Genomic DNA, 26,464 nt, shown 5'->3' with positions numbered 1-26,464 from the left:
TTTTTGCTCTCTTTATATGAATGTAACACCTACATTCAGCTTAGTAATCAGTAATTATTGTATAATTGTATACTAGTTAATTAGTAATGCGAAAATGTAATCGCATAAAACGAAAACATAAAGCACCTGAAAACATACTTAGTTAATTGGTTGGTTATTTTATGATAAAAATTGGGAGCAAACTAGAATATATGGAGTACATACAATATATAGCTCCCTCTATCACTATTTAACACTCTCCGTATTTATTTGTCACGTAAATAATTTGTGGAAGATTGATGATAAAGCTATAATATGTAGACCAGTCGAAGTACGAATTACGAAGTAAGCCATACTAAGAAATTAAAGGGTAAGTGAAGACGACCCAATTTTAAAAGAAACGTAGTTTTTACAAAAATACGTAATTAAAGAGTTGACAAAAAAAAGGCAAAAATAGTCCATTTCAATTAGTAAAGTCCCAAAAACATTCAAGTGTTACGGTTGCCGGTTGGATGGCCAAGAAAGTAGCTAAAATAAATTACATCAGCACATGCATATTTAATTATTAATAATTATCGATTTAAATACATTTAAACTTGAGGGATATCTTGATTTTATACTTTTCTGGTTTAGAAATTTATGATAAAATCACGTGTCTAATAATACGTGCTCGTTACAAAATCATACTATACAAAAATTAAAGATCCTTAAAATGAGATATATGAATTTCGATTTAAATACATTTAAACTTGAGGGATTTTCTTGATTTTATACTATTATGAATTAAAAATTTATGATAAAATCACGCGTCTAATAGTACGTGTTACAAAATCATACCATACAAAAATTAAAGATCCTTAAAATGAGATATATGAATTTCGATTTAAATACATTTACAGTTGAGGGATTTTCTTGATTTTATACTTTTATGATTTTAAAATTTATGATACAATCACGCGTCTAATAGTACGTGTTACAAAATCATACCATACAAAAATTAAAGATCCTTAAAATGAGATATATGAATTTATTTTGAGCTAAATGTGCAAAATGTCAATTTTTGACATGATGACAATTTTTATTTTATTTTTTTGAACAAATGTAAAACATGCAATATTATGGACGAAAATTCTTCAATTCACATCAAATTATAGTAAAAATAAATAAATAAATAAATAATTTTCACATTAAGTACATCACCCCTACGCTACCACCTCCTCATCACATTAAAAAAAATCTATAATGTCTCCCACCTCACCACCTTGTTCACCACCACCACTCCTCCATAACCACCCCTACGTTACCACCTCCTCATCACCACGACACCACGTAATCGACCCATATTACAAATGTGTCATGTCGTGTTGTCTCGTTTAATTGAACACTCATTCGTTTTTTCTATGTTTACGTACGACTTTGTGTTGTGTTGTCGTTTAAATGTCCTTTTTTTTTCCTTATTTAAGTTAATTTGTCATATCGTGTTTTTGACCCATTTTGTGTCAAAAACTCTTGATACGAAGCTAGCCCTATTATTTTTTCATAACTGGTTAATATCATATTGTCATACCATGCCACATTTACCGGCTTTAATTTTAATGCCTTGTAAAACACGTGCACACAAAAAATGAAATTTTATTTAATTAAGGTACGATACAATGTAGTCCATATACTCCGTAATTAATTACGAAATGAATAAAAAAAAATAATTTGTGATTAAATCTAGTTTGACTAAAGAGCTTTTTAGCCTGAATAAGATACCTTAATGCTAATAAATACGGGTCTGGGCCAGACCCGATACAATGTAGTCCATACTCTGTTATTAATTACGAAATGAAGAGATGAGATCTGAATAAAAAAAATAATAATTTGTGACTAAATCTAGTTTGACTAAAGAGCTTTTTAGGCTGTATAAGATACCTTAATGTTAATAAATATGAGTCTAGGCCAGACCCGTCATGGGAGAGTGTAAGTGCACCACTTTACAAGACCAAGGAGGTTCCACCTCACAACCATATGACAACGAGAGGAGTAGCCCCTTAGTCTTATATTGTGGTGGTAACTCTTGAATTCTTTCAATGTGGGATTTCATTACCACTACACTCTCCCTTTTAGTGTTTAGTGTTTTTAGTGTTGGACAAGAGAATGCTCACATGTGGTTGTTCATGGGCTCAACACTTAATAATATTAATGAGATACCTTAAAGGAAAATTTGATTCTAATAATCCCACCTTTGCTCGGTTCGCTATTAATAATTCTACCTTTAGATTATTATTCAATAATCCCACCTTTATAGGGGATCTTCTTCTACTGGTCCCTAACTTGTTGGTAACTGGTTTTGATGGATTAAGATGCCACATGTCATTTTGTAATTGGTCAAAAAAAAACCCACCACCACCTACCAACTTTCTCCCACCCACCGTGAAACCCTCGATCTTCCCTACCCTAGCCCCACCAAAACCCGCCGGCAGCCACCCTAAACCCTCGAAAACGGCCAGCCACGGAACCCCCAATACCTAAAACCACCCCGTCGACCCAAAGTCACCCCCGAAATCAACACCTGAACCAAATCTCCCTCTCGAAACCACCATAACCACCACAGCCACAACCTTGAATCCGCCGAAAACAGTCGAAAACTCCCTGAAAATCGTCGAAACCTCTTTGAACCACCCTATTCCTGCTACTCGTGTTTGATTTGGGTTCGAATTGGATTAATTTGGGTAATTTCGTTGGGGTTTTTGGTGGTTTGAGGGGCGATTTTTGGTAGTGGAGCTGGCGAGTGTCGGGATGGATCTCGCCGTTGGGGGAGGTTTTGGCGACCGGCGGGGGAGTGTGGCATTGTCGTCGACGGGGCAAGGAGAGGGGGCTGCCGGCAAAAGGTTGAAACAGGGGGTGGGCTGGTTTTTTTTTTTTTTTTTTTTTTTTAACCAAAAAAAAATAGTTATTTTAATTTTTTTGACCAATTATTTAGTGACATGTGTCACTCAAATTTTTTTTTTTTTTTTTTTTTTTTTAAAAAGTTTACCCATAGTACAGGTTACCGGTCATAAGGGACCAATAAAAGAAGATCTCCTATAAAGGTGGGATTATTAAATAATAATCTAAAGGTGGGACTATTAATAGCGAACCGAGTAAAGGTGGGATTATTAGAATCAATTTTTCCTACCTTAATTAAAACAAGATTATGATCTTTGAAAATAGTTCAATAATTGTATTATGAATGTGTGAATAAGATCAAGCTACTACAAAATTGTCAAACCAAATAGTTGGAGTGATTGTGAATGAAAACTCATTCTACGGTTCCCTCAAAAAAAAAGCATCGTTGTACGAGTGAGCGAGGTTGCCTTCTAAGATAGATGAAAATAGCAACCATCATCTTATCACGAACTTTCATTATCATTAGGTTTTGAAATGTGTTCAATCTTATGTTAATCACAAAGTCTTATATGTGGCTAGTAACATCGTGTGATAGGGGTTACTTCGTCAGTATAATATCATTATAGGGGTTACTTGATCAGTGTTAAAGGAGTTACTTCGTCAGTGTTATAGGGTTACTCGGTTAATGTTATAGGGGTTACTTGATCAGTATTGCAGGGGTTACGTGGTCAGTGTCATATGGGTTACGTTGTTCTTTAATGATTGGACACACGGTGTGGCTAGCCACACACAAGACGAGTTGTATATTAATTGATTGTAACTAAATTAAATATAGAGATTGATTAGATCAATTTTAATACTATTATAAATAGGGGTGTCCAAAAATCAATTCGGGCCGGAAAAAATGACCTGGACCTGACCGGACCGAATTAACTGATCCGGTCTCTAGGTTGAGAAATTTATTTTTTTGGTATTCGGTTCGGTCCACTCCTGTCCTAAACCCCATAAATTTGACTGCTTGATTTTCGTTCTTACTATAAGCTAATTTTATGTTTCATGTAGAACATGTCTGGTATGGGTGAAAATGGAATCAAATAACTGTTTCTTTTATCAAGTGTTCAAAAAAAAAATGTTAAAGATAGACTAACACAGTTCGTGCATTCTCTAGGGGCCGGTAACCATTACCACTAAATTATTACCTCTCACAACATATTTGTATCGAAAAACTAACAGTGTAACATACACTTAACATTACCCTTGCCTCTTCTTTTTACATTTATTAGTCATGCAAATTAAGTAAGAAAACTATAATTGTATTTGACGACTTATGTACAAGAATATGTCCAATGGCAAGTTGGCAACCTATTGTCAAATTAGCTAGCTTAGCTTGTCTAAGCTTGCCCGTGTATTCAAATTTAACTATTTTTTCAGTTCTTGCTCTTAGCTATTTCTCACCAATAGCACTACCAGGAAGGATTAAAATTCATCAAAAGGTGCTTTTAAGTTTCAAGATAATTATAACACTCCATAAAAAAAACATTAATTTTAAGAGATTAATCAACTTTTCGAAATATTTCCAAGACATAATAGAGAAAGATGACAATAAGAAGGGAGGAAAATCAATTTTTGCTTGAAATTCCCGACACTAATTAATTGTTAAAAGAGTATATAAGTATATTGCTTGATTATATGTTAAGAAATTAAGGGTTTATTACAATTGTCAAAACTCAAAAGCGTGTATTGCTCAATTTTATGTTAAGAAATGAAAGATGTATTACAATTATTAATAACTAACAATCAATAATAAATATGATACGCAGAGTATTTCGTGTATTTTTTTTTCTTTTGTTTAAAAACTCGTATAGAGTTCTCTCTCTCTCTCTCTCTCTCTCTCTCTCTCTCTCTCTCTCTCTCTCTCTCTCTCTCTGTGATAAGTCTATTTTATATATATTTTTATTCCCCGTCCCACGGTCATATTTGTGCTTATTTGAGCTCTACGGAGCTATTTTTATTACTAATATACGTTTTCTAGTGTTTTTGTAGAGTTGGTATTATTTTGTTGGAACTTGCAGATTTATGACAATTCCCGAGCTTATTAAACAACTACGAAGATATTGGAGTCTAATCGTATTTTATAACCGTAGTTTAATTGCCCAAGACCTAGTCAAAGGAGTTTGATTTGGGATTTAAAGGCTAGATTAATGATAAAATCCAAGTTGTTACAAGCTACTACATGGAGCCCAATCCCAAGAGATCAGTTGTTGGGCTTCAAATTGGCGAGCATCAGCTGCTGGGCGTGAATAGGCGGGCCCAATCATCAAGGAATGCCGCATGAATGCATGATCAGATCAACGAGTGGGCTCAAATTCCTTGGGCCTCACTCCAGTTACTTTGCTTAAGTCGGATTTCTATTTTGCTAAAGGATTGAGATTTGTTTTTAGGATAGTTTTGTCTTTAGCTTTTGATTATTTTATGATACTTTGAGTTTGAGTGGGATTAGGGAGTTGACTTCCTTTTTCTATTAAAGGAGGTAGTAGTATTTACGTAGGGAAGATGGAGATTAGGCAGTTTTAGTTTGCTTTTAGTTTAGTTTTATTTTATTAATTAGTTTTAGTTTCAGTTTTTAATTTAGTTTTCTTTTCTCTTTCTCTTTCTTACTTTTCTCTCTCTCCTCTTAATTAAACTCTTAGTATTATTTTCTCTCTTGTTTCTCTCTCTACAACTCTTGGTTTAATTTCAGTTATTTATTTTCTTTCTTCTATCATGTCTTCTTTTATTGCTTTGATTAGTTTAGATTTAATTATGCTTGAGTAGTTCTCTTTCTAGGGTTTGTGGGGATCCATGAATAATATGAAGGGGTAATTTATTGTTGTTAATTATCAATGCTTAATTGATTTCCTATTGATTGATTTAATGCTCTGTGACTAGATTAGGCCTGATCTTTTATGCATGAGTTTGACAATATTAATTCGAGATTCGAGAGATGAGAATTGATGTTTAGGTCTAGTTTCAATAGGCAGGTTAATTTATAAATGGTTAAGTCGAGATTCGAGAGATGAGATTTAATACCGGTAGATTAATTCTGTGATTGTAATACGTAGCGAAAGCCCTTTATAATCTGGTTAATTGATGCATTGATGATTGATTATTATGTTTTACCCTGGAGTACTATTTATTGGTGAACCTATGCCCTAGGTATTTAATTCATTGATTTTTCTCTATCCTTTATTCTCCCTACTTATATTCTTCGTAGTATAGACTTTTATTCACAAAAATATTGGTTACTTTAATAATTTAGATTATAATAATTAATTAGGAGTAGAAAGACTTGTTTCCCTGTGGATTCGACCCTACTTTCCTATCTGCATAAGCTAGTGGACTTAGGTAATTATTTTTGATTAGGTGATACGACTTTAGCCTGTCACTCTCTCTCTCTACCATAGCTACTATGTAGTATATAATAAGTTTAAGTTGTAGCGTAGGTGTTATATGGTAGAATGTTAAAAGAAAAATTGAAAAGGGGTAGTGGATAAATATATGTATTTAAAAAATGAAAATAAAATATAGCAATTGGCAATTAATTAAGAATACAACGCACTTCATGCATGTCCGAAATAATTGCTTTTGCTAGATTTATCTCACCCCAAATTTCGTTTCCAACTATTTTGCCCAAATTTATCCTAAATTAGCCGTTTTACCTTCAAATCCTCTTCACCAAAATCTAACCCCCAATTTTAACACCATAATATATCTCTTAAAACACAAAAGCATTACAACAAAACATAAAATAAAAAATAGGGAAAAAAAAAAATATCATGCATCATCTCAAATGCTCTTTCTTCCTCAATTGCTGACACAAAATCTTCTATTTTTTCATCTAATCAAAAACACTTAAAGGGTTTCATTGATCGAAAACTAAGAGTTCGATCTCTCAACATAAATAGTTTTTTTTCGTGTAATTAGTCATGTCAACGTGATCAGATAAACCTATCAAACTGGGTCACCTAAAGAAAGGGTACGTCTTAACGAGTTTTAATGGAGGTGGAAAGAATTTTACAATTGTTAATATTGAAACATAAAGGACATAATTCTTGTGCATCTCTCGTGGGTGGAAATCATACAGCAGCCAGGTTCTGTACTCGTTAGGTTTATTTCTTTCTTTCTAATCTCTTTATAAAAACGTTACATACATACCCTAATATATTCTTTGCAATTTTAGCTATTTTTTCCCTACATTTTCATCACAAAATAAGCCTTTTTATGCTTTTTTTTGTTCTTCATTATTGCTTTGATTGATTGATTGATTGATTATACCCTTCTACATCTTAATTTTTCGCTTGTGTATTTGTCTCGTCAGCTATCATTCTGCCATCGTTGATCAGCAAGCTCCTACTCCCACCAACCCCCCACCATTATAGCACGTTTGTGCTCGAAACAACAACCAAACGTACATACATATCGAAAACACACAAAAAAAAAAAAAAAATTAAAAAAACAATGCAACAACTCGAAAACATGAACATGGAGTTACCTTACACGTACAACAAACACAACAATAATGTACATTTCTTACATGGAGACTCGTCTAGATTATTCGTTATCATTCGACACTCAGAATCGAGGGTGCTTATGAAAATCCTAGCTCAAGCTTTGCTACTTGCCCTCCTAATCATGGTATTAGCCGGTGTATGTGGAGGAACTAATGCTAGAGAATATGATAATATTGTCTTACCAAGCAAAAATAATAATTATATTAAGTTGATCACAAATAATAATGATCATAATAATGCCTTGGTTTTCCAAGATCTTGTTAATGAAGGATTATGGAAATCAACAAAGGATAAATCCATCATTGTTAGTGACACCAAAGGACAAGTGATCGAGGCAACGAACAAGGTTCAATTTAGCCTTACATTATCACCATCCGACACGAAATACAAGTCTATACACAATGATACATTCGATTTCTCCTACACCGATTGCTTTGGAAGAGCAATTGAAGGCTTCCTAGACCGAACCCTAAAGATAGGTGGTGTAATGGCGGTCCAACTTAGTCGAGATCCATCGATGTCATTTGAGGTGCCACCAAATTACAAAATTGTTTATTTTAGGAAGTGTAACAATTCTACATTTATCGCGATGAGGAAGGTGGCCTATGCTAATACTATGTCATCGAGGTCAGCCTCACAAAGGAAGTTATTACAATTTTTGTCGGAGGAAAAAAAGGCGGTCCTAGGCAACCTCGAGGATGTCCTCTTAGAGCCACCGCGATCAGCCACAGGAAAGTCTAAGGCATACCTAAGGAAAACAAAATTTCTTCCTGATTTATTGAATGACTCTTTGGAGGGTTACTCTAGGAGAGTGTACATTGATGTAGGGGGTGGTCATGGATCAACACGTTGGTTCGAGCAAAACTACCCTACTCGAAACAAGGACTTTGACATGTATAGGATTGAGACTGTCCCTGAGACGGAGGTGGAATCAGACGATGCATGGGAAGGGCCACCTACACAAATGGGGATCTCGGATTGGTTGTGGAGGAATGTTAAGGCCGAGGAGTACGTGGTGATGAAGGCTGATGCCGAGGTGGTGGAGGAGATGCTAAAGAGTAAGGCTATCGCGCTTGTGGATGAGCTCTTCTTGGAGTGTAAGCCTATTGGAAAAGGCGGTAGTAGCAAAAGGGCTTATTGGGAATGCTTGGCTTTGTATGGAAGGTTAAGGGATTTTGGTGTTGCTGTGCACCAATGGTGGGGGTAAGGTTTAGACAAGATTATGATTATTCATTATTCTTCTCAATGATCTAACCTATGTTATATTGCTTTGTGTTCATTTGGTTTAAAACATATCAATGTAATTAATAATGTGTTTAATTCTTTCATTATATTTGCAAATATATGGTGCTAGTATGTAATCGATCAATTGTTCATGATATGGCACAAGTGTACATCTCACAAGTCTACTCAAATTAATCAGAATTATTGTAATTATATGTAACTCGCCTAACTCTCATATTTATTTACAATTAAGATTAATATTGCTTTTACCATATCATTTAATCATCATTTTGTTTCTATCTCTCATTATGTAGAACATTTTAAGTACATATGATAACATGAACATATAGAATTTGAGTGTTTATAACAAAACAAAACACTTGTCAAAAAAAAAAAAAAAAAAAATAACAAAACAAAACAAAACAAAAAATGAAAAAAATAAAGAAAGAAAACAAAGAAAAAGAAACGTACTCTTTATTATCAAATGGTATAATAATACAAAAGATAGAATTCTTCCATCTTCAATGCACAACACTTGATTTTACCTAAAATGAAAAGAACAAAACAAAAAGCAAAACAAAACAAACAAAAAAAATAATGGAAATTTCTTATCATACACCCTTTTTTTGGGAGTAATAGCGTTACATTAATTGTAGTTTAGTACCACTTTTAACAATTTTATAAATTTCTTTTACTAAGAGCAACTAATTGTTATTTTAGTTACAAAGTTCACGAGCAATTCCTAGACGAGAATTGGCGGTATCATAGAGAATCCTAAGGTTTTGTTGTTGCCAACTTGCTATGATATTGATCACAGAATTCGCGCTATTAGCAGCCATTGCTAGGCAAGCTAGGTTGCCTGCACTACTATGGATCAATGTGTTTTCCATAGGTAATTTTAAGTCCATCCCTTCAAAATGTAGGGTTACGGTTGGTGCCACTTGCTCATGTGTCACGGGGAAGCAAGTATCGAACGCCCCGAGTGAGCTATATGGTCCTTGGACTTGTTTTTTGTACTCATCCCGGATTGCGTAGTAAGCGGGTGCTACGAACCGGGTTAGGAGGGTACCGGAATCGATGATGGTCCCGACACCGGTGTTTGGGTCGAATGTGAAGTATTGTTTGGGGATGGGTACTTGGACCCGGCCCACACTAACCGCAATTAGGTTTACGTAGTAGAGTGAGGGACGGTGTGGGTTTTGGAGGAGTGGGGTGGTTTTGATTGATCGAGGTTGGCCCGTTGGGCCGAGCTTGAGTGACCCGGAGAAATAGTAGGACTTGAAGCTAGGGAGGCAATAGGAGAACACTCCATTGTAAAGGGATTTTGATTGGGAAATTAGTGATAAGGGCCCACGGCCCAAGCCCAATAAGCCTTGTGGTGGGATTGAGTTGCCTGAGATAGCATTGATGCATCCAAAAGCATAGTTAAGGATGACATCTTTGTCTAATGACAAAGAGTCATGTGAGAGGGTAGCTAAAAGTGATGAATCTCCACCATAGGATTGGTTAAATTGACATGCCCCGGACCCGGCTGAAGGGCATGATATAGGCCCGCGGACTTGGCTACATTGAGCCGAAGTACAACCCATGGACCCGAAGGTGGAGGAAGAGTTGGGGGAGAATATACTAGAGGAGCACCCTACACAACCCGAGCAAGGGACCCATGCTGCATCCAAACTCGTGTCCAAGACCATGAACATGAGTTGGCCTGGAGTCCCAATTTTGGTTCGCACCAAGTAATTACCTATATTAAGGACTTGTTGGCCCGAAGCTATAGGGGCAGAAGTCTTTCGGGCTACTAGACTATCTAAAAATGCAACCCTCTTAGGGTCTTTTGCGGCCATGTCAAGGATCGTGTTGGGCCATAAATTGGGTTTATGGTCCTTGAAGGGTGAACAACCACCATAAATGTGGAAGATAGACAGATCAGACGTGTCAGATTTAGAAGAAGAGCATAATGAAGGTTTAATGCCTTGAGTGTTTGTGATGAGAAAGGCAAAAAAGAGGAATGTAATAGCCAAGTACTCCATGAGTAACATGGCAATGTTTTTTCACTCTTTAGATTTCTTGTGTTTTGGATAAGATGATTGATAAAATGTGCATGGGAGAACAACTATATTTATTGAGTTTTAGAAATGTGGAATCACTAAAATGCCCCTATAATTATTATACGGAATTAGTTATACTATGTGGAATGATTGCATGAGCATTTTTTGGAACACCCAAATATAAATACTACCTCCGTTACATATTAGTTGCAACTTTCAGCTTGACACAGATTCTAAGACAAAATTTCATAATAGTGGATTAATGAATTAAAGACTAAGTAATTAAGCAAGGTAGGAGAGAGAAAGTGAAAGTAATTAATAAATTACCCACTACAATCAACAACACCCACCCCATCACCGTCGGCCACAGCAGCCATCCCACCACCGTCGGCCACAGCAGCCATCCCACCACCGTGATCAGCAACCACACCGAAACCACCCACCTCACACCCTGAAACCACCCAATCTCAACCCGAACCGCCGTAAAACCACTCCCTCTCCACCTGAACAACCCCGAAATCACCCCGAAACCACTCCAATTTTAGCTCCAACTCTAATAACTACCCTCAACCATCTCGAAACCGTACTCTCTTAGAGCAAACCACCACAAAACAACCACCCTCAATCACCCCCAAAACCACCCACATTCAACCTAAATCGCCCCAAAACTCACCCTGAACCAGCCCTAAACCACCCTCACTCACCCTAATTCGCCCAGAAACCGCCTCGAGCCACCCCAAACTAGCCCACCCACCCCTTAAACCTTCAGATCTAAACGAATTTTTTTTTCCTAAAAAAAAAAGAAGAGAGAAAAAGGAACACAAGAGGAGGAAGGAGGCGACTTTGATGGTGGTGATGAGCATCAACGACGTTGAAGGTAGTGGTTGTTTTGGAAACGACGACGTTGAAGGTGGTTGATCTAGAGACGGCGACGGCAAAGATGGGTCTGATTTTTCGTGGGAGATGATGATTTTTGATGATGGTTGAATTAATTGGGTGATATTATTATGTTAAATAAGTTAGATTAGGAATATAATGAAATCTGATTTAGATAGCTAATTGTGTTTATGAACTCTTTAGTAAGGGTATTGTTGTACTTTCATTGAAAAAAACTTACTACAAAAGGAAAAAAATGGAAAGTTGCAACTAATGTGTAGCACCCCTAAATGGCAAAAGTTGCAACTAATATGTAACGGAGGTAGTAAATAATTAGGATGACCAATAGAAAGGCACAATTTTATGGCTGCAAAGATGGTAACAAAGCTACTATTTGGAGGCAACATGTAACTAGTACAAGTAGAATACATAGAGACAAATTGAAGTAATAAATCAACCAACTATTACTACTTCATTGAACCAGAACAAAATGCCTTGCTCTTTATATCACATGTGATTATGTGAAGTATGCATATTAATGTACGTAAAATAATCTTAATTTGTACGAAAATCAGAATAATGTTGACTATGTATTGCTTTGTACTACGAGGGATAAAATTAGTTGTTATCCTCATCGGCTGGAGGAGCAGATCTCAAGGGTCATTTTCTGGAAGATAGAGATCACCTAGCCTTTTGCTTGAACAAAACTCGAGTTTTTATTTTCTAACGGCTAAATGATTCATCTAATTAACATAAAAATTTATTTAATCGAAACCAAATAAATCATCACCGGATTTGATTAGATAGCAAAGGGAAATCTATCTAAACGACGTATTGGATGGTCATCTTTATATATGACTAAATGTGAATACTTAAGTTTCGTGGCCTTTCACATCATATGCACATCAATTTGCATGTCAAATATATATACTACCTCTGGTCCAATTTACTCGCAACAAAGGGTTATTATTTGTGAGACATAAAATATTCCTATGTTGCGAGTAAATTGGACCGGCGATAGTATGCTAAATTCACGTAGAATTTCTTACCACATTAAACTAAATGTACTATATAACTGTTTTTGTATTAAATGGTCAAATTTAAAAAACATACTTTGTATAAGGAATAAATATCAACAATAATAGATCAATTCAATTAGATCAATTATTAAAACACACCAAAAAGAGCAATTAAATCATAAGGGGGGACATAAAAATGAGAAAAAGTGCAACTCGTGAACAAAATGGACAACTTTGGAGTTAGGCTCGAAAGTGGGAATAATGAAGCTGAAAATATGTTTTGTCCTTAAACAAGAACCACCCACGAGATTGAGGGGTCACCTTTTTCACGGACTTGCAATGTTATTCTTGTGATCGATCCACTCATTTTTTGTTTCCTTCCTTTATTATTCTTATATAGCGGTCCATGAAATCAATTACTTTGATAAATATTTTTTAACACTAAGATTTGAACTTGTTTTTGGCCAAATAGTCAACCATAAAAATCGCAGAGCATCTATAACTATCTTGCACTAGGATCATATTAAAAAATAATGAAACCTAATTTTGTTTTAAAAAAAATAAATAATAAATAAAATAAATAAATAAATAAACGCATTTTGTTTGAAATTGTCTGAAGATATAGGAGTACTAATTGTTAAGGACTTAAGCCATGTGTTGTTCAAGTAACTCGTATTACATGAGCCTGTAAAATATTATTGCTTTCTTGACCCTAATTAAAAAAAAAAAAAAAAAAAAAAAAACAACGGTGGGGGATATATATCCCTATATTAAATATAAAATGGGCAGAAATTACCCTTGGTTTATTACCTCTAAGTACACTCAAGTGTATGTAAAAATCTCTCATAAGCACCCTTCAAATTTGATTACGTAATAGCTTAGGGAAAAGTCTTCTTGTTATGAATTATATTCACATTTCCAATTTTATTCATTTCAACCTCATCTGATCTTATCGTACATGAAATACAATATTTAGATGCTACTTCCAAGTTTTGCAAAAGTTTCTTTGTTGTACACAAGAAAATCAATTAATAACTTTTACGGTATTAAAAATTAGTGTGATCAATATGAATCAAAGTATTTGTTATTTTTGGAAATTGGATATATATTATAAATAGATTTCATTTTAGATGATTTTATAAGCTTCTAATGTTATGTTGAATACAACATGATTAGGTAAATATAGCTTAATGAGTTAATGAATCCAAGACTCGTCTATAATTTTATTCTTAATTCAACAATCTTGTCTCCAACTGTTTTGAATGTATAAGAAACATCGCTCGAGCCAAAAACTACTTAACTATTTGAAGTACATACATTAATGATTAACCCATATGTTAAGGCTTATCATACCTTTACGAGTACATGTTTGCACGAATTCACCAATCCGGACTCTCTCGCCTTGTAACAACCCTACACCAACATACATTTTGCTAGTTAGGTTCAATACAAAGCATAGCACAACATTACGTTAATCATAATAACATGAGGTTGCCACCAAAACAAAACCTTCTCAATATCAACATTTCCCGCCTTTCTTTGCGACAAAAAGTGTCATTTTTTCATACTGAATCCCAAAAAATCATCAATCAATTTCAATTCTCTAAAGATTTAAATTTTGTGCAATCAACCCATTCTAAGCTTTTTAAATCTGGGTTCTTAAATCAAATTTTCTACACCAATCATCTCATCAATGCATACATTAGATGTAAGTATGTTAATAATGCACACCAACTGTTCGACGAAATTCTTGAACCAAACACCATTTCTTGGACGTCACTCATGGGCGGTTATACTGCTGCTAAACAGCCTAATATGGCTGTTTGGCTCTTTGCAAAAATGCCCAAAAACATTGTGTTTCCTAACGCCTATACGCTTTCGACTGTCGTAAATGCTTGTTCTGTTCTTGCTGATGTAAAAGCAGGGAAACTGGTTCATGCTTTTGTTGAGTTATATGGTTATCAGACAAACCTCATTGTCTGTGCTTCATTGGTTGACATGTATGGGAAATCGAACGATTTGGAGTCTGCTAGACAGGTTTTCGATTTGATGGTTGAGAGAAATGTTGTGCCTTGGACTTCTATGATAGTGGGTTATGCACAAAATGCTCAAGGGTATGAAGCACTGAAGCTTTTCAAGGAATTTAGCCGAGTTGCAGATGATTCGCCGAATCAGTATATGCTGTCTAGTGTTGTTAATGCGTGCGCGAGCTTAGGAAGGCTGATATATGGAAAGATCACACATGCTGCAGTAGTTAAAAGAGGGCATGAATCAAATGAAGTTGTTGCTACTGCACTTGCTGATATGTATGCTAAATGTGGATGTTTCGAATACTCTCTTAAGGTGTTTAGGAGAATGCTTAATTCTTGTCTTATATCGTATACTTCTATGATCATGTCTGCTGCAAAGCACGGGCTTGGAGAGGTGTCGCTTGAGCTCTTTGAAGAAATGATCCTCAAAGGAATAGAGCCAACTGATGTCACATATCTTGGTGTCTTGTATGCTTGTAGCCATTCAGGACTTGTAGACAGAGGCCTTGAGCTCTTGAACTCGATGCAAGCAAAACACGGTGTTGTCCCTGATGTGAAGCACTATACTTGTGTTGTTGACATGCTCGGAAGAAGAGGCCGTTTGGATGAAGCTTACCGATTGGCAAAGACCATAGAGTTAAGACGCGATAGTGAAGGTGCTCTCTTGTGGGGCGCCCTTCTCTCTGCTAGTAAGCTTCATGGAAGATTGGATGTTGCAGCTGAAGCTAGTAAGTGGTTAATAGAAGCTAAGCAACAAGTAGACACTGCTTATGTCTCAATGTCAAACATTCATGTTTTCACTGGCAACTGGGATGACTCCCAGAGTATTCGTTCAGAAATGAAGCGCGTAGGAGTAAGAAAGGAGCCTGGTTGCAGCTGGGTCGAGATCAAAGATTCGGTCTATGTATTCTATGCTCGAGATGTCTCATCATGCCCAAGAGGCACAGAGGTGTTGGAATTGTTGAAGGACTTGGAGAACAGGATGAAGGAACGAGGTTATGTTGGAGGAAGCAAAGGGTTGGTGTTTGTTGATGTAGAAGACGAATCGAAAGAGGAAATAGTGAACTTACATAGTGAAAGGCTTGCCTTAGGTTTTAGCTTATTAAGCATACCTAAAGGAGAAACTATTAGAATCATGAAAAATTTAAGGATGTGTGGAGACTGCCATGAAGCTTTTAAGCTCATTAGTAGTATAGTTGAGAGAGATTTTGTAGTTCGAGATGTAAATAGATTTCATCATTTTAAAAATGGATCTTGTAGTTGCAAAGATTATTGGTAACAAAATGATACTCTTTACAATCTTAAATTTCGTTTTGAAATACCTTCTTCGGAAAAAACTTCTCATTTCCTTTTCTAGTTAAGATGATTAGATGAATCTTACTATACGAATAACTTTATTCTTCTTGTCATTTAAAAGTGAGAAGAAGTTAAAGACAGGACACAGTAGTTTATCATCAACAACAAATAGAATGATTATGAAGAAATAATTGCAACAAAGCCTCGATTTTATTTCCCACAAGATAACGCTGACGATACTATACAAAGTTACAGTATTACATACTTCATCATTTTCTACAATACAATCACCATTGGATTAAAAACATAGTATGGAACCTTAGTCCAGTGACATAGAGCTTAGACCAGTCACGAACAATCTATTCAATCATCGCAATTAATGACAAACTTCACAATAGAAAACATCACTAAAAGTCCAAGAGCAGCCATAGAAAGTACACAGTCCAGCAATTCCACCGACTCGTCAAGGGAAGAAGAAACAAACCCAGTTAGACCATGCAAGTGTGTCATTTCTCACCATATGCTGCAGAAGAGATAAGACCATAAATAAGATAAAATCACACAAATATCTGGCATGACCGCATGAGGACATAGGGCAACCTATGTTACTCGAACTTTTCGATTCACCTCAAGTACGGTACCCATTTTGGATAACTCTGACACACTTGAGACCTCACTTTGGACAAACACAAGGAATTGTTTTTCAAGAATACCCGAGTTTAACACTTACACATGATACTAGAAGGATAGAAACCAACGATAAAAGGTGCCACAAGTTTTTGGTTAGCTTGTTAGTATAACAAGATTTGACATCAAACAAAGAAACAATAACCAAGCCGGAGGGTTCACCAGAAACTTTATAGCATTTACACAATTGATAGCAACATCAGTTCAGCTATAAAGCTATTGTTTTATCTTGCATATAACTGATAAAGACCTAATCAGAGCTCTTGTAAACTCAATGTATGTACTAATGAGACTATAAAAGCGACAGCAGCTCAAGGCTGCTCAACTACAAAACCACTGAAAAGTAACAGACTGAAAACTAGCCTTTTTCGAGAAAATTACTGCTAGGAGCTTAGCTAATACAGGTAATGACGCCAATGCAATGAAATATACAAGCACCAAAATCACAACAAGCTTCAAATGTAGTTAGTTATCATTATGCCTGGAAGCAAAAATAAATAATTAGATGAAAATTGGCGAAACAAACAGATATGCATGCCTAAGTACATCTTGTTGAGCAGCGACAAGCTACAAGACAAAAAAGAGCTCAAATACCACAAGAAGAAATAATGGTGTGTATGTTAGTTAGGGAAGGGCATATGATTTAAAGCCTGTCCTCACTGCCTTGGCAAATACCTGGTAAAGCTTCATCAACTTGATTATTCTTTACAATGACAACAGGGCAAGATGCGTGATTGCTGCAATACTTACTCACACTTCCCAGAAACATTCTGCCATAACAAAAAGTTCTCAAGATTAGCAGCAGTTTGGAATCTTGGATAAGTATAAGCCTAAATTGTCATGACTTTTTGGGCGAACTTAAAAGTTTAAACAGAAACATGTATGCTTTTGAATGCTAATATCCTGATTAGGAAGCAAGTGAGAATATCACTTAGTTTTTAGAAAATTACCTTTTGATGGGACCAAACGCACGGTTACCCATGACCAGCAAATCAGCATGCATTTTATCAACAACTTCACATATCTTTTCCTTTGGATCTCCAATAACTACATGGGTTTTGGCATTCACCTAAAAGAAAGTTGCCAACAAGAGAAAACTTTAGTCCACGGTAAATAAATTTTTTTTAAAAAAATAAAATAAATAAAATAAAAAAATGATATTAATTTCAGTGTGGTCATGATATGACATTAGGTAAATTGCAGTAAATTGGCATAAAATAGAATCAAACAAGCTGTGCTCAAGACAGGGACACACAGGTAAGCAAGATGAAGGGAATTAGAAGTGAACATCACTCTGTTATGGGGACTCATGCTTGCTGGACTCTCGCACACACAAATAATACAGAAAACAAAGAGATTAGATCGAATCTTTGATTAAAAATAATGAAAACGGGGGTTTGTGCAAGCTAGCAACTGTAGGAGACGATTAACTTAATAATACCTAGACTACCCATAACGCCCCTCCTAACCTCCTTAGGTTAGTTTATTACACAATCATATGGCTATCAAGTATCAACAACTATGCCTTCAATTCTTTCCTCCCAGAGGGCGGCGTAAGAATTAGTATATTTGTAGCTTAGCAACCTCAACTCTATACCGGCCAAGGTTCATATCCACATAGTAGCTTCACGTTAGTACATTACCTCTCTAATGACGAGAATTTATATCTTGTTATTACCCTAGCATTCTCAATTTAAACCACTATAGTGATACACTGATAGCAAATACATGGAGTATTTAGCCATAATGAGTTCAGCAGGAATATGGACAGAACTAGACTGAATATGGATTGAAATTTCACACTTGAACCAATGTCTTCAAGACCTCAACATTGGCAAGCAATTAATGCAAAAAAGTCATTCTGCTTGATCGATCAATTTCCTTAAAAAACAAGTGGTGCCTACATTTCAGGTGGACAAGTCATGGGTAGAATGTCGCCAAAAGGCAGAGCAAAACTATGAAGCAAACTACTCCGTATGATAATTGTTTCTGTAACTTGGTTATGGTATCTCTTGCGATTTACAATTAGCAACTCGTGCAAAAAGTTAAATACGCAACTCCCCGAATACAAATACAATTCCTAAAACCATAGCACCGTAATTGGCAAATGCAGCAGGCAGGCTGCTTGGATTAGGATAACCAAGCAAAAGCCAAACCACTTACAGCAAAATCAAATTTCAACACCCATTGATCAATCAACAACCTTTCTCTCCAAACCTCCACTAAAGGAGCCATATTCATTACATGATCAATCATCGCTCGTTCATCATAACATTACACCATGAACCGTGAACGAAATCACACTCCAGCATCGAAAATTGATTAAAATCTCAACGATTTCCAAGTTTCCAACTCAACTAAGTCCACCAAGTAACAACAAAAACTAAAAATTAAGTACCTAATCAGTATAAATTGCACTACTATAGCTCAAACTAAGTTTTCCCATCAATCAATCCAAGGTTCGTTCTTTTTCCTCAAAACACATCACATAACTCACAAATTTCAACAATTTAACCACAATTTTACATTCCACATTCAATCACTCCATCTTTCTCAAAAAATGATCATACTTTTGAAAAACCCTAAAACCCAAATCAATTCATATTCCCAAAAACAAAATTAAGAAAAAATCAAACTCACATTTTTCTCGGAAACAATCTCCAAAGCATGATTAATAATAGCTTCAGTAATCCGCTTCTGATGAGCTTCAACCGCCGCCGCAAAAGCTGGCACTTCCATACCTATTTCAACCCAAAAAAATCAAAAATCAAAATCTTTTAAAACCAAAAAAAATCAAAAAATGAAAAATCAAAATCATGGGAATTATGAAGAACTTAACTGGGACCACCAAAAGGGATAGAACCAGGATTAATTCCGACAGCAATGGACGGTGGAGATTGAACATGAAGAACAACGAAAGATCCACCATCTTCCGGTGATAAAACGGTGACGTTTTCAAGTGCCCATTTCAAGGCGTTCATACTCTCTTCGCTTCCATCTACTGGGACCACCACACATTTTAGAGTTCCAGTCATGGCTGCCGCAAATACACAAAATTGTCAGCAAAACCAAATAAAAATCCAATCTTTTTTTTTTGATTGAATGAAAAAGAAAAAGTTGAATGTGATATTTTTTTTTTTGGAAAGATTGTGTCTTTATTCTCAGTGGAAAGGTCAGTTGATAGATATGGTCATGTCAATATGTCATCATAAATTAATGTTTAGAAATGTGATTAAAAAGGTAAATGTCTTTTGAGTACGCCAACAGCTGGCGATGTTTGGATGATTAATCAAAGTTTAGGAGATTGTTTTGTTTACTATTAGTGGTTTGCCGCCTATATGTCATCCACTCATGTGGTTTCTTCTTGTTTCAAGATACTACCAAGATCTATGAGATCATCATATATTCATTGAGGTGGCTATTGGGTCGTTCGGTTTGTAGTCTGATTGGCTTGTAGGTGAGGTGAACTCGTTAATAATTCGTGCTATATTAAGTATATTTTAACAAAGAAAACTCAAGTCAAACTAGGTCTCAAACCTTCCATCTTTAAGATTTCAACTAAGTACCGACTATCATGACTAAATAAATGGGATTCACATCTACTATATAGGTCATTAACTCATTATGATATGCGAAGTATTTAATAAAAAAAACTAATAAGCTTAGACTTAGGGCCCGTTCATTTCAGCTTAATTTTAGTTCAGTTTAGTTTTTAATTTCCTTCTCTCATAAACAATTCATTTCAACTCTATTCAGTTCAGTTCAGCTCAGTTTAGTTTATCTGAACAAGTCCATAGGCTATGTTTAGATTATCTTATTTTGCTTATATGATCTAATTTATACCTATCCATTTCGATCTAACGTGATTATTTGATTTGACTAAATTTTAATTGTATATGTATATTAACCAATACAGAAAAAATATACTCGTATCAAGTGATCATATGAACTAAACGTAGACTTGATTCCATTTTGGCGCATTCATATGCAATATTTCCATTCATGTCGGCTTTAAATCATGTTTTTGTTTTGTAGTTGTTGTGTTTGTCATCTTATTAGGTCCATGTAAGGAAACCAAATGTACCTGGGCCTAGCCCAGTCATTACAATTCGTGAAGGGAATTACAGGAGAGCCCAATATAGCCCATTCTTAATGGGCTCATGAACCCACCAAGGAAAAGCGAGCCCAAAGTTAACAAGCCCAAGAAAAAACAAGGAAGAAGAAGAAGAAAAAATATGCAAGACAAGTAGACAACACAACTTCAATAAAATTTTGGGTTGATTTTGTCGATTATAATACAAAGCTTGGAGATATTTAAATCTATAGATTCGTATTTGGGACCAATTGAAATAATTATGTGTGGATCAATACGAGTAGTCCAAAAATGATGGCATGGAGCATGTGAGATTGATTCCTTATAACATCCAAATTTTGAAGGAACATAATATTCGCAGCTAACCTACAAGTCAAATCCAAACAATCGAGTTACATTTTGCCTTGGCTTATTAGGTAAATAGTGGCGATATTACTATTTTATGAATGTACGGAAACTCGATTTGTATACTCCCTCCGTCTCCGAAAGAATAACTTTTTTGGTTAATTTTGCAGGTTTTAAGAATGTTAAATAAAAAGAAGTAAAAGTACGAAGTATATTGAAAGGAAACAAAATGTGAAAGCCTATTTTGCACAAATATTATTGTAAATGGGTGGAAATTTTAATGCAAATAGGTCGATCATTTTGGGAATAAAATTAGGCCAAAAAGGTCGAACTTTTAGGGACGGAGGTAGTATTATTTATTAACTTACTATTTTTATAAGATTAAATTTTCAAAATTTTGACTATTTTTGAAAATCCAAGTATATACAGTATTGCATGAATCTTGTATAGTTCATTACAACGTGTATTTTCATTCATCGCATTCTTGTATCACATGTAACTCAAGTTGATTTTAATTACTACCTCTGTTAGTTTTAGTTGCAACAAAGGAACTTTTTATATCTCACAAAAAACACCCCGTTTGTTGCATTTAAAAAGTAATGGAGGTAGTAATTTTTTTTTATTAATAATGATGAAACCATAAATATTAATACTGTATAAACGTTGCAAATAACACTTAAGCTAGTGTAAATATGAAGATCCTAGAGGAATGTAAGGGGTATAGCTTCCTAGCGTATTCTACTAACTCGCTAAGTTACGTATATTCTCATCTGTAATCATCAGTGATGGAATGTAGAGAAGACATTATAATTGAAGAGATTTTTTCAAGAAGAAAGCATCTCTAATGTTATAAAGTTCATAATATAAATATATAATAAACAATCTCATTAATTAATAAACAAATAAAACCTGCATGCAGCAAGCAATTTGCAAAATGGATTATCATTGGCATTGCAGTTTATGCTTCTGTGATCTGTAGTACTACATATTATGGGCTTCCTTACATAACCTAATATTAAAGTAATATAGCAAATCTTATTACTAAGAGGTTCTTTTCTTGCCACCTTTTCAATCATAAAATAAAAAAGCTTACTTTATAAAATTGTGTGTGTGTGTTTTTTTTTTTTCTTTTAACTAGTAAATCTATTAATACGTTTCTCATGTTCACAATATCCTTTTCAGTCTATCAACTTCGAGCATTCTTATTGTGTATCGATTAATACGTTTCTCATGTTCACAATATGATTTTCTATTCAAACCGCAACTAATTTAGCTCATGTCATGTTTCATGCAGAATATTAAATTTTTATGTGATTGTTATTATTGTGCTAGGCAGACCGAACAAGAAAATTATTTAAAGTCCCGGACAAAAAAATTAAATGGATAAGTAATAAGGTTAATCTATTTAAAAGAAATTATTTAAAAATATATACTGGTATATATCATTGGTTGTGATGTATCATGTATATAGTCAATAATGTTTGGGGGGGTGTGGGGGGGGTATGTAGTACAGTACTCCGTACAATGTAGTTTGATGTATATGCCGTTAATTTCACTCAAAAATTGTTAAAAGAAAATGTCTACCTTACTCCACTATCTAATTTAATCATACTTAGATACTCGTAAGTTAGATCATTATAATCAAAATTAGTTAATTTGTCAACCTTAATATAAATTGGTGGGAATACACTCTCTTTAATTTACAAATTCTCCAACCATTTTCCTATGGTCAAATGTATTGTTCTCATTTGGAGTACAATATGATTTACAATATATAACTTTATCTGTTCTTTATTAATTATATTATTGAGACTTCTAAGCTATTTGTATGCACTTCTCCTTGAGTCCTTGCCTAAATTTTCTTATTTTTACGCTAAAAAAAAAAAAATTATATAACCATGTAACTTTGTGTTAGAATGATTTCAATATATAAATATAAAATATTACATAGTAATTTACTTTTGTTTTTTTGTTAAAGATAATTAATATATTTGTCGTTAAAGTTGTGTACTTTGATCCCAATAACTTGAAACTCCATATAATATAATTAATCATAAACAAAGAACAAATAAAAAAGTATTGTGTACGCAAATATTTTAATTTCTACTACATATAAAATTTATACATACTAAAAGACAAAAAAGGCGAAAAGACAAAAAACAAAGAGGTAGCAAACGAAGGGCCATTTAAACGAAGTTAAGAAACTTGACAAATAAAAAAATAGGAAGCAATAAAAAAGTCCTTCTTTACGACCAAAAATAGAAAGTTTTTCTTCAACAAACCATCATCTTCCCCAAATAGAAGTATAATTAGAAATAAAATTAAGTACAACAAATAAAGTGGCGTATTTAAGGGGTTAGGAAACGAATAAGCTTAACATGGCAAGTAAAGTAGCCGTAGTCGTTTTCATTCTTTCTCCTAACTATACTATTATGCGTTATGCCTTTCCTACGGACAAAGCTTTTCATTTCCTCTCTTCCAAGAATATGACAATTTTATAAGAGGTTGTTGTTCTATTTATATATGTTACAATATTATTTTTTTAGTCATACAAATTTCTAAGAAGTTTTGCAATAATTTCCTAATATACGTGTGATGGTGTGAGTGGTCCTGCGAAACGAGTTTTTGCTCGCTTTGGTATAAAGCAACAAATTAATCCTGTGGACTATTATACGGAGTATAAATTTAAATGACAAAGAGAATCATATTTTATTGAATAACCAAATTAGACATGTAGAGAAGGACAATTATGCTTGTGATTAATTGCATGTATAGTCAATAGTAGTCATGTTAGCTTAAATTAGCTTGAATTAAAATTCACACAATAAGTTCAGATTAGTTGAAAAGAACATATATTCAGTTTCCTAAATTAAATAGTGTGGATTGAGTAATGGCTCTAATAACTTGTGGTCCAAGTCAATATCTTACAATAATTTATGTTCGATATATAGATATAGTTTATGAGAAATTTGTGTCCGGTCTAAAAATTGTCTTAGTGTATTATAAAATGTTGTTAAAATAAAATAATTGCATTGGTATTGCAAATAATAAGGATACAATAGATGATGTATAGCATTTTGTCTTGACATGCATGAACAAATATATAACATTATTATGGATGGTGATATTAAACAAAAAATAAAATATAATTTGATATGATGTAAATTATCGTTTTCAATTTAAAACAATTGTTATGTTTCATTTCAAAAAAAATAAAAAATAGATAAAAAAAAAGTGCAATTTTTTTTATATTTTGGATCAAAGTAGATGTGATAATATTTCTTGATTTTTTTATCTCAATTGTGAGGAAATGGTCCATTCTTAGAGGAAGCTACTATTATTCCAAATTCCACCACCACTACCACCAGTCCACCACCCCCTAACCCAAATTCATTGATGCAAAAATTCTCACCCAATTTAGATGTAAATCTAGTCATCAACTCACTAAAAAGGCTAAAATAATAGGCACATGACTAGGACTAAGTTTTCGTCCAATTAATTATGGTTGTCATAGGTCTCAAATGTCTATCAATCTACATCTAACATAACATCTACTCCACTATTTTTTCTAATAATGCCTTTTCTTTCTTCTTCTTTGCTCTCAATTATAACCTTTCGAAGCTATAAACGGATGCTTACCACAATATTGTCATTTTGTTTTTTCAGATTCTTACAATTACCTAAATTTGCACGACCAAACCTTTAGGCAATGGCGTATTTAAGAATTCCAATCATAATAGTCGCGCTTATTAGGTATGGTGGTGTATTCAAGAGTTTCGATTATAATAGACAACTTCTTAACATATTCATAAGACAACTTTTTTATTTACACTTTTAGCCGGTGCTCAATGGTATGTAATCTAATTTGTATTTTAGGATACCCAAAGGCATATTATTATGACAATAATTAAATGGTGGATGTGTATGCACAATGTTACATTGAATACTAAGCCTAACTTCAAAGAATACGAAAATCAACTTCAATGAACATAGCTACATAACATCTTCTTACTTGTAGCTTTTGTCTTGATTGGAGTTAGTCTTAATGTTCTTTAAAGACAGAGCCAATGTTCAATGTATGTACATTGAGCACTATGCATACACAGATACGCCTGTACCATTATATTTATATTTGCAGGACGTAAGGACTATGAATCAAACATAAAAATATCAATATATGTGTGATTTCCTTATGCATTTTCTATTTGATGCTTATTATATGCAGGCAAGGGATTTGGGGTTGCATCACTTGCATGCACAGTACATATTATAGTCTCTATTCTAATGAATGCATTCTATTATTTTAATTAAATACTTTAAAATAAGTTTTTCATCTACCTTAGAAAAAGAAAGAAAACAAAATTTACCCTTAATTTTGAAATATATATCTTTAACAAATTCAAACTTTGTCAGCTACTAAACCAAATGTCTGAAACAGTGAAACCCTTACTCTAATTAGGGTAGCTAACGCGCATGATGCATACAAGTAGTAAAACTGAGTGAAAACATGAATACAAATATTTTACAGTAGAGGTATAAATGTCCGCACACTTTTAATTAAATAGCAAAAAAAGACAATAATTAACATTGACGAAGGCGGAAAAAAAAAAAAGCAATTAACATCAATTAGGGCAAAAATTAATTAAAAATTTTATACATATTAATGAAGGTAAACATGCAAATGCACATTTTGAAAAATATATTCGACAATGTAATACCCGAGATTTTAAAACTTGATTTATTATACTCTAATTTTATTTTATTAGCTTAATTAAAGTTTAATTTATATTTTACCCAGTATGACTATTTTATTTTTAATCTTATTTTATGATTATATTATTTCAGAACCTAACTATACGAAGCTAATATCAAAGGCAAAAGAATTAAAGGAGTCTACATAGTTGAGGGATTAAGAATCAATGCTTATGTATTATGGATCATCGAAAGGTGAGATAGATTGGTTATTTTTATTACAGTAAGGAAGATTGGAGTTGTATTAATTGTTGAGTTTTCTAATTAAGGAGTATGTTTATTTATGGGCCCATAACCCACAGGTGATTATGAGATTATCTATATGATTGATTCCGCTGCGTATGATCAGTAAAGAATTATCTATGGCTAATTAATTTCCGCTGCGAATGACGCATTAAGTACGGTCCGGTAACGCCAATTAAAAGTCGGGGCGTTACAGACAATATACTATTCATAAGAGTAATCTTATACTCCCTCCGTCCCTAAATTACATTCCTCTTTCTCTCTATTATGTGAGGAATAAATGCTAGAAAGAGGAATGTAATTTAGGGACGGAGGGAGTACAATATTTTTTTAAAGATAGGGATATTAGCCACAGTACACAACTACACACTCAAGGACTATTCTAATTTATTGAACTGAGCTGAACTGAACTGAATATTTTATGAGAGGAGGAAATTAGGAACTGGAC

At 34.1% G+C, this 26,464-nt stretch overlaps 4 protein-coding genes across 4 annotated transcripts; 2 read left to right on the top strand and 2 right to left on the bottom strand.

The window, feature by feature from the left end:
• The first annotated feature begins 7,350 nt into the window (after window positions 1-7,350).
• On the top strand, window positions 7,351-8,610 carry LOC145613611 (uncharacterized). The gene has a single exon (XM_081668708.1). It carries the CDS (start codon window positions 7,351-7,353, stop codon window positions 8,608-8,610), a length of 1,260 nt encoding a protein of 419 aa, XP_081524834.1.
• Window positions 8,611-9,085: 475 nt separating this feature from the next.
• LOC145614770 (aspartyl protease AED3-like) lies at window positions 9,086-10,723 on the bottom strand. The gene has a single exon (XM_081669833.1). It carries the CDS (start codon window positions 10,664-10,666, stop codon window positions 9,344-9,346), a length of 1,323 nt encoding a protein of 440 aa, XP_081525959.1. The 5' UTR covers window positions 10,667-10,723; the 3' UTR covers window positions 9,086-9,343.
• A 3,332-nt stretch (window positions 10,724-14,055) lies between these two features.
• On the top strand, window positions 14,056-15,879 carry LOC145615719 (pentatricopeptide repeat-containing protein At4g15720-like). Its single transcript, XM_081670770.1, has one exon. The coding sequence runs from the start codon at window positions 14,056-14,058 to the stop codon at window positions 15,877-15,879; it is 1,824 nt and encodes a 607-aa protein (XP_081526896.1).
• Window positions 15,880-16,104: 225 nt separating this feature from the next.
• Window positions 16,105-19,736, bottom strand: LOC145614871 (universal stress protein PHOS34-like). Its single transcript, XM_081669939.1, has 5 exons — window positions 19,423-19,736; window positions 19,224-19,324; window positions 17,534-17,652; window positions 17,259-17,353; window positions 16,105-16,419 (listed from the first exon to the last, which is right to left on the bottom strand). The coding sequence occupies exons 1-5, from the start codon at window positions 19,616-19,618 to the stop codon at window positions 16,403-16,405; spliced, it is 528 nt and encodes a 175-aa protein (XP_081526065.1). The 5' UTR covers window positions 19,619-19,736; the 3' UTR covers window positions 16,105-16,402.
• Window positions 19,737-26,464: the final 6,728 nt, after the last annotated feature.

The sequence above is a fragment of the Chenopodium album genome, chromosome 25 (assembly GCF_948465745.1).
Source record: "Chenopodium album chromosome 25, dcCheAlbu1.1, whole genome shotgun sequence".
NCBI classification, from domain to species: Eukaryota; Viridiplantae; Streptophyta; class Magnoliopsida; order Caryophyllales; family Amaranthaceae; genus Chenopodium; species Chenopodium album.
Note: the sequence above shows the minus strand (reverse complement) of the source record. Positions and strands in the feature narration are given on the sequence as shown.